This window comes from Zeus faber (genome assembly GCF_960531495.2).
Source record: "Zeus faber genome assembly, chromosome: 2".
NCBI classification, from domain to species: domain Eukaryota; kingdom Metazoa; phylum Chordata; class Actinopteri; order Zeiformes; family Zeidae; genus Zeus; species Zeus faber.
Window position 1 is genome coordinate 32864940 of NC_137189.1, and position 14377 is coordinate 32879316.

At 45.6% G+C, this 14377-nt stretch overlaps 1 protein-coding gene across 2 annotated transcripts in view; it reads right to left on the reverse strand.

Annotated features, from left to right (window-relative positions):
- LOC307245655 (prostaglandin F2 receptor negative regulator-like) overlaps positions 1-14377 on the reverse strand; it is a 72230-nt gene that overhangs the window by 2164 nt on the left and 55689 nt on the right. For both annotated transcript variants that reach the window (XM_080021302.1, XM_080021301.1), the window contains one exon: positions 3144-3333. In XM_080021302.1, the coding sequence (XP_079877428.1) occupies positions 3144-3333 (190 nt within the window). The remainder of the gene's footprint in view (positions 1-3143; positions 3334-14377) is intronic.

The following is a 14377-nucleotide window of genomic DNA, read 5'->3' on the forward strand; positions in this document are numbered from 1 at the left end:
GAGTTAAGAAGAGAGAGGGGCACTACGTGGTGTATGTCAGTTCGGGAAGTATGAAGTGCTTTGAGTGCGGTGACATTCGGCACAATCGAATCGCTTCGCTTGCCCGCTGACTGCACCGGAGCGTGGAGCCGCAGAGGGAACAAACGCACAGGGAGAGGTAGAACGGTTGGAGAACGTTCCTTCTCTAGCCGCAGAGAGTGTAGGACAGCTTGAAAATGATCACACTGATTTAATAACATTTGGTTAGGGTTAATGTGTCCGGGGGGACGGGGGCTCTGTCTTTGTTCCGTTAGCGGAGGAAACCGAGACGTCCAGGAGGGGCAGGGAGACGGGGATGCGGAAACCGAAGCGCTGGTCTCTGAGAGCCAGGAAAAAAACCACACTGATTCAGAATGCAAGTCCGTTGCAAACACAGATTGTCCAAACGATCACATCTACACTGGAACTGTCCTTTGCCCCTGTAATTCCGGCAATTGTCATGGCATGTGTGAAAAGGCGCAAAACGGAAATGTTCTTGAATGTAGTTGCACGGGTGAAAATCATTAGTGGTGCCGGAAGGTAATCCCTGACAATTGCCAGGAACTAAGTGTGAATGGGGCTTATCACTGTATGCTGTAAAGGCGCAAATGTGACACAATTCGATAACGGCGCTTGTGTGTTGTGTTCTCTATCCAAAAATGTATAATTTGATGTGGTTTCCGATATACGATATAAGATATAATCGTTGTTGTTGACCGGGGGGAGCAGTGACAGAGAAAATGCATGTGCACATAACGCATGGAGAAGGGGTGATCGGGGAGCGAGTGAAAGTGGCCCCATTATGCAGGGCTTTGTTCTACACACACTTGTTTAGCTCCATGAGCAGACGTAAAATAGAATAACATACATCTACAATAAAAACACTGTTTTGGCAAGCAGATCGCGGGCACCCCATTGCTGGCGTGCGCATCACTGGCGAGCGCATCGTAGGTGCCGTGGAAGCTGCGACTTAATCACCATCCGTGCCACGTACGCGTGCACGTCCAAATCCTTGCTGTTGTGCCGCTGCGCACATACGTCCACATACAGGGAGCTCCATCTGCAGCTCCCCGTGGTCCCATGGACGGACGGGTGAACGTGGGGGGGGGGGGGGGTGCATGATATTTAGATACTGTGAAAATATCGCACTTAAATATAATAACGATATTAACGAATATTGGCCAAAGCCTAGTGTTCACTTTAGGAGAATGCAACAGTTCACGAAAATGTGACAGAATGTAAACAATAAACAAAGACCGGCACAGCTACTGTTAGCCTTGGACAACTTGGTGATTTATAGGGTACAAATCATTGGTACGCAACTGGTGGGTTCTGCTCAAATACTGAGTTGCGGGCCGTCCTAGTGGACAGTGGCTGTATACACACACTTCTTCAAAAAGCTTGACATAGGAATAATGGATTGCCACCGCCTGTAATACTGCTGTGATGCCATCGCACATTACTACACTGCTGCAACTACCTGTTCTTACTGACTTAAGCGTATTGGCCATTTGCCACATTTTGCTCACTACTACTAGGTAGCGTCGTGTGTATCCATGTTTAGACTGTGGAAAGATGTGTACATCTGTTATTTTTATTTAATTCTCATCTTACTTCTTATCCTTTTCTTATAAATCAAATCAATCAATCAGTCTTTTGCTGTTTCGACACCTACATTTCTCCACATGGATTCTCTAAGTCTTATCTTCTCAAGTCTTGCTAGAGTCGTAGCTTATACACTCACCGGCCACTTTATTAGGTACACCTTGCTAGTACGGGGTTGGACCCCCTTTTGCCTTCAGAATTGCCTTAATTATTCGTGGCATAGATTCAACAAGGTGTAAGGTGTAAATATTCCCTCAGAGATTTTGGTCCATATTGACATGATAGCATCACGCAGTTGCTGCAGATTTGTCGGCTACACACCCATGATGCGAATCTCCCGTTCCACCACATCCCAAAAGTGCTCGATTGGATTGAGATCTGGTGACTGTGGAGGCCACTGGAGTACAGTGAACTCATTATCATGTTCAAGAATCCAGTTTGAGATGATTTGAGCTTTGTGACATGGTGCATTATCCTGCTGGAAGTAGCCATCAGAAGATGGGTACACTGTGGTCGTAAAGGGATGGACATGGTCAGCAACATTACTCAGGTATGCTGCGCTGTTTAAACCATGCTCAATTGGTACTAAGGGGCCCAAAGTGTGCCAAGAAAATATCCCCCACACCATTACACGACCACCACCAGCATGAACCCATGATACAAGGCAGGGTGGTCCATGCTTTCATTTTGTTCAGCCAAATTCTGACCCTACCATCTGAATGTCGCAGCTGAAATCGAGACTCATCAGACCAGGCAACATATTTCCAATCTCCTATTGTCCATTTTTGGTGAGCCTGTGCGAATTGTAGCCTCAGTTTCCTGTTCTTAGCTGACAGAAGTGGCACCTGGTGTAGTCTTCTGCTTCTGTAGCCCATCTGCTTCAAGGTTCGATGTGTTGTGTGTTCAGAGATGGTATTCTGCCTACCTTGGTTGTAACGAGTGGTTATTTGAGTTACTGTTGCCTTTCTATCGTCTTGAACCAGTCTGCCCATTCTCCTCTGACCTCTCATATCAACAAGGGATTTTCGTCCACACAACTGCCGTTCACTGGATATTTTATCTTTTTTGGACCATTCTCTGTAAACCCTAGAGATGGTTGTGCGTGAAAATCCCAGTAGGTCAGCAGTTTCTAAAATACTCAGACCAGGCACCAACAGCGATGCCACATTCAAAGTCACTTAAATCCCCTTTCTTCCCCATTCTGATGCGGTTTGAACTTCAGCAAGTCCTCCTCACCATGTCTGCATGCCATGAGTTGCTGCCATGTGATTGGCTGATAAAGTGGCGAGTGAGTGTATTATTGTTGAAGTGTACCGAAATTCCAATGCTGCGCTTTTATTTTGAAACATGGTTTAAAGATTCTCTCCCCTGGACGCATCCCAAAACCGTTGAGAAAGTAAACGATACCCATTCATCAGTAGTAGGACACCGGTTTTGCGACACGGCCAGAGATGCACACGGACCACCCGGGTCCCCTCGGCATCAACCTGAATGGGGTCAGAGCCCGCCAGTGGACCTACCTGTCCTGGGTTCCGTGCACGTTCAGCAGGAAGGTGCTGGTGTCGCGCCGCTCGACCGTCACGTCGCTGGAGCTGTTGCGCATCTCCCTGCGTACCACCCCGAAACGGTCTGAGCCCACCAGGCGCACGGCTTGCTCCTCCCTGTCCCGCAGCCTGGAGAAGAACCAGCTCACCTCGTACGCCACCTCGTCTGGACGGGGAGAAAATAATTGAATAACCCTTTTTGTTATACAGTCTTGGAAACATTTTTCTTCCTGACATTTGGGCTCCTCTGTTCTGCCATTTTATTCTGTTATCAGACGGATATATAATGACAATATGGCTGCAATCTTTTTAAGCATATAAGCTTTTAACTAAATTTATACTGTGCATAGAATCACATTGTGTATATTTCACACACACACACACATTTATACACACACAAACACACTGCTGTGCTAGTGAACCACTCCTATCTGTAATGTACCAGAGCACCTTCAAAGACTTCTGAGAGAGAGAGAGAGAGAGAGAGAGAGAGAGAGAGAGAGAGAGAGATGATGGATAGAACAGGAAATGGTGGGACGGAGAAGGGAGGGGAGAGAGGGGCAAATGAGAGAGACTAAGAGCGTCAAAGCAATCCATCCAGAGAGAAAATAAAAGACAATTATCAGCCAATTCGCACACATGTACAGGCGCACGCCCGCTTACACGCACACACACGTCGTTTCTGAGGGGAAAGACAAAAAAAAAAAAAGGAAAAACGAATAAGAGATGAGAGTGGACGAACAAGGATTACGGTGAAAGACGAGGAGAAAACATAGATGCAAGCTGCTGTCAGGCTGTGATGGGGTGAGAGAGGGAGAGAGAGGGATGTGATTGAGGAGTGGAGAAGGGCGACACAAAAGACAAAGGCGGATAATGAAGAGGGAGAGAGAGAGAGGGAGAGTATGAGAAAGAGGGAGAGGGAGAGAGAGAGAGAGCGGCAAATGCAGTGGGAGAAAAAAAATGCACAGTGTGGGAATAAAAGAACAGGAAAGTCCAAAAGAGAGAGAGATAGAAGCAGGAAGAAAGAAGCGCTAACTAGTCATTAGCCTGTCACACAAAGAGAGCAACTATTAGCACACTGTACCTCCGACATGCGCGCATGCACGAGCACGCACACATGCGTACACACATGCGCACGCACACACACACGCGCGCGCGATAATGAAGCATCGTCATCCTCTGGTTACTGTGAGACAATAAGGTGCAAGAGATTTAAGATAGTTGCAGGAGAGGGGGAGAGAGAGGGAAAGATGAGGAGGACGGGAGAGGAAGAGAGAGGAGAGAGGTAAAGAGATAAGGTGGAGAAGACGGGAAGGGGGAGAGAGGAGAGGTGAGGAAGCGGGAGGAGGGCAGAAGAGAGGAGAGGGGAGGGGAGAGGTGAGGGGAGAGGAGTAGGAGAGGGGGAGGGGAGAGTGGAGAGATGAGGAGAGGAAGGGGAGCTATGAGGAAGAGAGTAGAGGAGAGAGGATGAGGGGAGATTAAGAGAGGAGGAGAGGAAAGGGGAGGAGAGAGTTGAAGGAGAGAAAGGGGAGGAAGACAGAAGAAAGGAGGGGGAGAGAGGAGAAACCGAGAGGAAGGGGGGAGATAAGGAGAGGAGAGGAAGACAAAAGAGAGGAGAGGACAGTGGTAGACGGTCAGTAAGAAAAAAAGTGGACTATTGGGGAGGGTGTGAGATGGGGGGGGGGTGGAGTGATAGGAGGGAGGAGGGGAGAGGAGGAGGAAAAGGAGTGAGGGCGAGCAAGATAAAAGATGAGCGACTTAAATCGATGGGGAACTGGTGGAAGTGGAGACAGAACGCGACGGAGAGAAAGCAGACCAACAGAAAGGTAACGAGGGAGGGGTGGAGCAGCCCAGGGTCACCTGATGAGCCTAGTGTTGTTAGGCTCCGCCCCCAAAGCGTTCTGATCGGTTCACCAATTACCAGCAGCCCACAGTGGTGCTTTTATCTCCACCTATCCCTGAACTGTGGGACAGAGAGCTCATCTATATAGAATCGCATTTTGTATATTTGGCTATTTTTCTTATATATTTTACATTTTTTGTGTGTTTATTTTGTTATTGTGTGTATATTTTGTTATATATATATAGTTTTGTATTATTTTGTCCTTTTTGTTATATCTCGTTATGATATAGGATATAATATTATTCTAATTCATACGGTTGAGCTTTTTATGCTAATTGTCTGTACAACAATGCACCAATCTTTAGCGTGACAAATTCCTTATATATCATATGTGTATTATACGTATTCACAACAAATCCACATCTTTCATCGCAGACTGACCACACCTGGACCCTACTTGCACTGACCAGTCTATCTTGCGAGGGTCTCTTTCCCCTTTTATCTCTTACTCTACTAATGTGGCTTATTCCTCCTGAAGGATCAGCTATGACTCTGATATACAGTAGTTTGATACAAGCGACAAAATGGACAAAATTATTTAATGTATCTGTACCTGGCCATATAAACATTCTGATTCTGGAGCTATAGAGGTATGTCCTGTATGAGATGAAACACATATCTTATTTTGAGGTTAAGTCACACGTCACATCAATATGATAACCCCCTTAATTCTGGCAGAAGACGCAGATTCCGTCCAAATGGAATTATTAATGAGAGTGGGATTAAAAGGCTGTGCCACCAAAGTGTGCGGTGGTAATGATTGAGGTGGTGATGGACAACGGTCGGGACAGGCTTCCATGCAGACTGAATGGAGCTAAATGGAGCGTTGCGTGTCACACACACACACACACACACACACACACACACACACACACACACACACACACACACACACACACACACACACACACACACACACACACACACACACACACACACACACACACCTGACAGCCAGGGAGGTTTGATGGACTTTGACGGCCGATTAACATCCTGATCTGATATTTGCTGTGGTTGCCAGGCAACACATCAACTCGCTTTGTTAACTTCCGCACCCTTGGAAGCCTTTGAAGCACATAGATTAAAATAAAAATAAAAAGTCAATTAAAAACTGTATCACCCGCTTACATAATATCCTGGAACTATTTTTAGGCCCGGGATGAGCGTTTCATATCTATAAAAAGTCTACAAAGGGTAACTTTGCTTTGACGCCGGACCTGCAGCTACACCTCAAACAGACCTCTTTCCAAAGAAGAGCTATACAACAATTTACAATTACGTAAGGACGGAATTAGTTTGCAAAGCAAATAACCGAGCTGACAGTGACGGTCCGTATAACGGCTTTTATGCGACACATGTATATGTATTATCCCACAGCAGAGTGACGGATGAACCCCCGGTGCCTTGTTTACAAGTCAACATTCCCTGAAGACGGCGCTATAATTAGAAGGACCTGCCACGTCAACCCCCCCCCCCCCCTATTCCTTCGAAGAAGTTTAGGGACGGAGGGAGGGAGAAAGGTATGAAATAAAATAAAAGGTAGAGACTGAGACGGTTGGAAGTGGACCAAAGTGACGGATGACGCGTCCATTGGTGACTGTCGACCAGTGGACGACCAACGAGCAGTCCTTTGGTGCTTTCAAGAGGAGGATTCCGCTGCTCCACAATCACCTCCAACGCTACAGAGGGAGCTGAGCCCGTCCTTTCTTTCCTTCTTTCCTTCCCTCAAACTAACATTCTTTCCATTCTCGCTGTCATGGTTTTTGTCGTAATAGGATGAATTGCAAAGCTTACGTTTTGTGATTTTCAAAAGTGTGATCGGAACGAAAAGGACTTGAGGTGCCGGACCCAAAATTTGCACAAAATGGCGGTCAGGGACCCGCCATGAACGGCAGGTTGTGGAATAAAGTATGACTATGGCTTTACTATGAGTGTAAAGCAGGACATTGAGGATAATGGGACCTCAATTGAAACCAAGAATTGTTTCAAGAAGCGAGATAACTAACCCGAAAATCTTTTGAGTCGGCGAATCAGCAGGCGGAAAGTGTTTAGACTCCAGGACACTTAAAACGCTGCTAATGAACTGGTCCAAAGTCGGGATTAGTGAGCGAGCACCGTATCCCGGCCCCTAAATGGAATATCTAGGCTGCTACGCTGTGCGTCGGAGACAATAAAACCGAAATGGCTGTCTGTGGAAATGAAGACGGTCTGATTGGATTTCTCTGGATTAATCCCTTGAGGAGCATACAGCGGCTCTAAACCGCCTTCAACTCACGAGTGCATGCACTGAAACGGAGATAAGTGAGACTTGTGTGCATATTAAAACTCTGCACGCGAGTTTGTGTTCGTCCGTTCGTTCGTCTCCGCCCCATGAAGCAGGACGTCACTCGCAGAGCAGAATACTAAATGTAATGAAAAAAAGAGAGACTATTAAGCCCGGTAGAAGCATCTTGAATAGCAGGCCGCTCACTCAGCTGCTGCTTGGCTTCGTGGTGTGCATTGTTTTGTCAAGCTCTCTCTCTCGTTATTCTTGGCGCATTTTGAAGGCTTTCAGGGGATTTTGAGGTCTGGTTTAAAGCCTTTTAATGTCTTTTCATGCAGCACTCCCTACTGCAAAAATGTCTACTCCACAGTCACCTGTACACACCTTTGACAAATAACGGATTCTAGCAGCGGATCTTGCTCCAAAGCGTTTCAAGCTCTTCCCTGGTGCCTGACAAAAATTATGTATGATTATCCGAGCTGCGAGCAATAAGAGCATTTCTTCACACTTCACACAAATCAGCCATTTCAAGGTGAGGGAGGGGTAGCAAAATCCTCCACCTCTAAAGGTTGGTTCGGGCGGTCGCTATCTTCATTCCTGCTCTCCGTTGTCGGTTTAGCTTCCGTCTTGTAACGGCCGCTTTGAAATCCTGCAGCTTCACATGAGTGACGCCCCATCCTGCCTTTAAGCCAGATGTCAACAGCAGAACCCACTCAGAAGTCTTGCAGCACCAGCGAGTGTGAAGAAAGAAAGAACATTGTACCGTCGGATGCGGTGAAGAGAGCTGAGGTCATTACAGAGGCCAGGGATCCCGTAGTGTCTCAGAATCACATCCGAGAATGTGGAGCGGAGAAAGGTGGCAGACTCCTTAGCACGGCATCAAAAAAAGTTTCTCTCTTATGGCCACAAGAGATTTTTTGAAATCCATGTTTAGATTTACATGTTAAGAAATCTCCACCTTGGGCTTTTTTTTTTTTTTGCATTTAAACTTTAGACTTCCCCCCCCCCCCTCCTGTATGAGAAGAGGACAAACCTCCAGGAAGAGGAGTTGAAATGTCCGTGCAAGCCTCCCGTCGAGCTGGAATCCTTCATTTTGGGGAACGCCCCCTATACGCTTTGCTCACAATCTGTGATAAGACGCCAGAGGCTAATGGGCTGAAATTTATCGCCCTTCTCCATCTGCGTTCGCGCCTCCTCTTGACTCCTTTCACTTTGCTCTTTCCAGAGTGAAACTCTCCTCTCTTTCCCCCCACACCCACTCTCTCAATCCACCTTTCTCTCCCTCTCTCTTCGTATGAGCCTGCACGGATGCAAGCTTCTCATCTACAGCAAAGGTTTCCACAGAGAGGAGTTGTTTGATGCTTCCATTTGGAATTTTGCAAATACAATTTCTCGGCTACCGTCGGAAAATTTAAACGAAGTGAAAGAGACAAATTTTATAGAGTTCAATTCCGGATTTATTGCCGGGCTGAGTTGACAAAAGTGAATTCTCAAATATGTTCACTGACATTTACGGTTTACCCCCAATATTTGTTGTTTATTTTATATTGCTTGTTATCGCTTGTTTTTTTTTTGTTTGTTTTTTTACTGTTGTTGATTTTAGGTTTATTGCATTGCCGATTCTTTATTTATCAAGTTAGCCCCAACCTAAGAATGCTGCAGCCCAATTTGAAATTTTAATATCTTCTGTGGCACATGCAAACCTTTTAATCACGTCAGTGATGAGATATAACATACGATTCCGGATCAAAAATAGGTCAGATAAATGAAGAATAGCAGGTAATTTAAATCCCATAGCTTTGTTTTATTTGTTTAAAATTTTTGGACTTCATTACAAAATTAAATTTTTGTATTTATTTTATTTATTCATTGTAAATGACCTCTTGCGGACCTGCAGGACTTTCACCGCCCACCAGAGAGCTGTGGGCCACACTTTGGGAAACTCTGTGTTGCGCTATCATTATTATTGCCAATTGTTTTGATGTGAGCTGCTTTGGCATTTTTCCTCTTGGGAAAAATATCTATCCATCTGTCTATCGGCCAGCCCATCGGTTTGTCCGTCCAAGTCTCTAAGCAGTGATGGAGCTCACACGACATCACCGTTTGACCTTGTTTAAACTCCTCGCCCTCCCCGCAAGCCGCTAAATGGAGTGAGAGAGCCACTCGCTTCTGTCCTCCCTCTCCGTCCTTCTCCTCCTCACCGGGCCTCGTTCCCATCAGTCTTACTGTTTTCCGAGAGAGCGAGAGAGCAAAAGCACTCTCATCAACCTCCACTTCTTCATGCTTTTGTGGAAGTCGGATGTGTTCCTCCACTAGACCGCCGCTCTCGCTCACTCTCTCCCCCCCTTCTTCTCCTCCTCCTCCTCTTCTCCTCTCTTTAGGAAAAAGAAAAACTCTTTGCATTTGCTTGTCACACCACTCTGATCCACTCTGCTGCTCTGTCCCTTTTTTTTTTTTATTGCTCCCTCTATTCACTAAGTTGGGCACCTACTGCGTCTGTCTCTCCATCCGTTTCTTTCTCTCTCTCTCTCTCTCCCTCCCTCTCCCTCGCTCTCCCTCTCCCTGGCTGACTAATGGACCATGAGATGAGCTAATTAATGGCTGCCTGTAGGCGCTGCAAAGACAGCTGGGTAATTTGCTACAGCGGCCCGGGCTCGCTGGAGAGGGCGACGAGAGGAGGAGGAGAGGAAAGACAGGAGGGTGGAAAAAGAGGATAGAGAGAGAGAGAGAGATAGAGAGAGAGAACACGGAAGAGGGGGGAGGAAAGGAACAGGAAAAGGGATGAGGAGAGGAGGAGGAGAAGATGGAGCTAGGAGGAGCGAAAGGTGGAGAGGACACGATAGGGAGAGAGGGATGACGCGATGTGAGGAAGACAAGCGAGGGTGGAGAAGCGGAGAGAGGACGGGAAAGAGAACAGTAAGGTTCAAGGCAGCACAGAAAAGTAGAGGGAGAGTTTGGGTCAGAAACGTAGTTTGTTGCATTAGTTAGCGATTGAGGCTCATAACCTGTTAGCATTGGAGCATAGCACCTTCCTCCACAAGATCAAAGGATAGGTTCGGTTCATTTTGCAACCCAGGCCTTATTAAAATGTTGGTTACAATAATTTACAACTACTCATAGCAATGACCTCTGTGAAACTTACCACTCGGCTGCAGCTTCTCACTGTGCTTCATTGCAGTCCAATGGGGAAAACATTCTCTATTTTTCTCACAATATTGTCAGTCTTTATGTGATATACAGAGAAAAAAACGAAACACAATGTGTTCGAAATAGAATGTGATATCACTGTTATTCAGACACGCGTGGCTATAATGTGAGATTCCCATTTTCAAAAAGGAGATGTAACCTTTTCCTTTATTAAGGCTGCCCCCAATAGTACATTTGAAATTGAAGGAAGTCGAAAACCTAACAATGTCTAAGGCTGAAGAAATGCATTTGTTATTGTATTTTCATATTTCTCAATCCAAACCTTTGAAAATTGAGCTGAGAAACTGTAGGGGGTGACAGAGTCCACTTCGAAGTGCACTGCAAAGGGAACAAATCTCAAGTGTACATCCCATGGTCACTTCTTCCCACAATGCACTGCGAGTTTTCGTCTTTGTTTGGAGTTTATTGGAGGGCCGCAAACCAAATGCAGAAGCAGAGCCCCCCACGACTGTTTTATCTGTGTATGATAACTATTAGATCCCAAATTGGGCTAGAGAGAGTGTAGGGACATACGTAGGGACCCTGTGGATTGGAATGCACCCACAGTCCATCTCTAAAAACAATTTTTGCGGGGAAAAAAAAAGACATTCCCATTGAAAAACAAAATTCCCCACAAAGTTAAAAAATTTTAGAACACCAACGGATGAACATTTAATCTATGAAAGTGAACCTTTAATGGTCCCCTCTTCCTCTTTCTCTGAATCCTCATTCAGCCTCTGGACTTTTCCCAATGTCCTTAAAGAAAAATACATTTTAAGACCATTCTCTTCGCTGAAAAGACGCTGGTATTTTAAATTGTGTGTGAGTATGGGGTGGGGGGGGGGGCGGGTAGAAAAAGTTATGCCCACAAAATATATATATAATAAATAAAAAGCCACATAAACTTGAACCGTCAGCATTTTTTCTAATGACGGGAATTTTCAAAGAATGGAAAAATATTCCTTTGATGGTGATGTTGAAGCCAAAACGCCCCACACACACACACACACACACACACACACACACACACACACACACACACACACACACACACACACACACACACACACACACACACACACACACACACACACACACACACACACACACACACACACACACACAGTTGAAAAGGACAAGCAAAGCCAAAGTGATCCATCAGGAGCTAAAAAAAAAACCCCAAAAAACCCCAAAAAAGACAAAGAAAGAAAGGAAAGGAGAGGAAGATGAGAAGAGGAGGAGGAAGAGGAATAGGAGGAGAAAGAGGAGAGAAGAGATGGAAGAGGAGGAAGAGGACAGAAGAGGAAGAAGACGAGAGAAGGAGAAGGAAGAGGAGAAGGCCAGAAAGAGAAGGAAGAGGTGAAAGAAGACGAGAGGGAGGAGGAGCAGGAGGGAAGGAAGAGGACATGGATGAGGTGGAGCAGAAAGAGGACAGAAGAAGAGAAAGAAGTAGAGGAGAGAAGAGGAGAGGACTGCAGCTGTTCACTCTGTTCTCCGTCTTGTACTTTAGTAATAATACAAAACATTGTCATCAGTTTTATCAAGTGTTAAGTTGTTGCTCTGGGAGCTCAGGTGGATCAGTGTGTTGTTGTCATCGCAATGGAAGCTTCATGTGATCGCTGTATCCATGTGTTCACCTCGGACGAAATGCGACACAGTCACCGGAATCGCATGAAAATTAGATTGTAGTTCAAAGATTTCGGGGCGAAATGGCGACAGTGGATCCAAAACCAGAAACTGGATCCGATGAAGCATGAACACGCCCGGCTGAGTCAGGATTCATCAGTTTCCTTTCCGTCCAAGAGAGCGCGAGAGACGATGCACGTGTGAATGACTCAGGTGGAGGTGAAGGAAGTGTGTGTGGGCGTGTGTCCCAGCCCATCCCTACCAGCTGCTGAAGTACAGTTTTTGTTTTCTCTCCATGTCGGGGCTTGTTTTCGTAAGGAGGGAATTTAGGTATCGTGACACACACACACACACACACACACACACACACACACACACACACACACACACACACACACACACACACACACACACACACACACACACACACACACACACACACCTTGTTTTATTATGTGAAGACGATTAGGTCTCAAAGGTTAGGATCTAGTAGCTAATCATTAAGCGGTTCATAACACACACACACACACACACACGCGCGCACGCAGTGCTAACAAAACAACCCAGCACAACAACCGTTTGAGGTTATTGCAGTTTAGTGCAGAGCCGAGTGCTTCGATGAAGTGAAGATACCGCTTTCTCGTCACGCCCGATGTTTTGTGATACGACATCAAATTTCTAAAAGACATAACATTTGAAATATTCACAGACGTTTTTCAGTTGTCCTGCTTAACGTTACCGTACAGCTCTTTGAGTAGAAGGATATATTTATGTGTACCAAAACCAAAAAGTGTGACGGCGCTACGTTTAACTAAAACAAATGAGAACAATAGCGCGCGCACGCACGCACGCACGCACGCACGCACGCACGCACGCACACGCACACGCACACACACACACACAATGTCACACCCTGTCCCTTTTGTTCCCTGTTTCACCTTGCAAAATGTGTGCGTGATGAAACTATTAACACCTGAGGAAGTTGAGCGTTGGCCACCATCCAAACCAACCAACCGACCGACTCAAGTGAGAGTTTGTGTCACATGAATGTAGATAGCAACGTGCCAATTAGCCTGACAGAGCGGATGGCCTAAATATAATACTAACCACCTATTTACCATTGTGCAGATGCTAAAAATATTGCTACCGAAATCAAGCTAGCGGTTTGTTATCCCACTATGTTCATTTCATTTAGATAACCTTTCCTTAACCCCGGCTTGTGCGACGGATTGTTCTGCCCAGACAAACCTGTGGTGGAGGAATTGCGTAAAGAAAACACAAGCAATGGGGGATTCATGTCTGTACAGGCCTGCACACGTACACACAAACACACACTCAGAGTGGTACAGGATATTTGTCAGTTATCTACATACAAACATGCACACACACAAGTACACACACACACACACACACACACACACACACACACACACACACACACACACACACACACACACACACACACACACACACACACACACACACACACACACACACACACAAATTGGTAAATACACACACGCTCCAATCTGCGGATTGAGAGGGGTCTTATCTTATCTGGTCAATATGAGAAAATATGAAGGAGAAGAAGAAAAGAGGTCAAAAGAGAGATTGAGAGGAGCACAAGGAAAGATGAACATAGGAAGGAATGAAAGAGAGAGGGGGCACTGAAGAGAAGAAAGGGGAGTACAGCGTGATATGACTGGGGGTCTGAGGTGGCTGGGATAATAGCTTTTGTCAATAATGTATTATCATTTATGTATCGCTAAAATAACTCTGCTTTTGAGATGCTTGTATATGCCTGTATATTTCCTGAGCTAGGCTAGCTAACCCTGAAATTAGTATAAAAACTTGTATATAGTATAATAACTTCTGATCCGAATATGGGTACGATAAGATAAAAGGGGAATTTCGACAGACAGACAGACAGACAGACAGACAGACAGACAGACAGACAGACAGACAGACAGACAGACAGACAGACAGAGACACTGTATGGAGCATAGTGTCGAACATTGCAGAATTATTAAAACTTACTTAAGTCAAAAAAACATCTGCAAAACAACATTCCCATGTGGCGTAGCCACAAAGCATTCACTCACAAAATATGGGTATATAGTATGTGTTTAACGTGATAATTAGTGTGAGAAAACGAGAGAACTGAGCGAGCGAGTTGAGTATAAACGCTTCAATCCGTGACCCGTACGGGTAATGATATGAGCGTGAAAAACA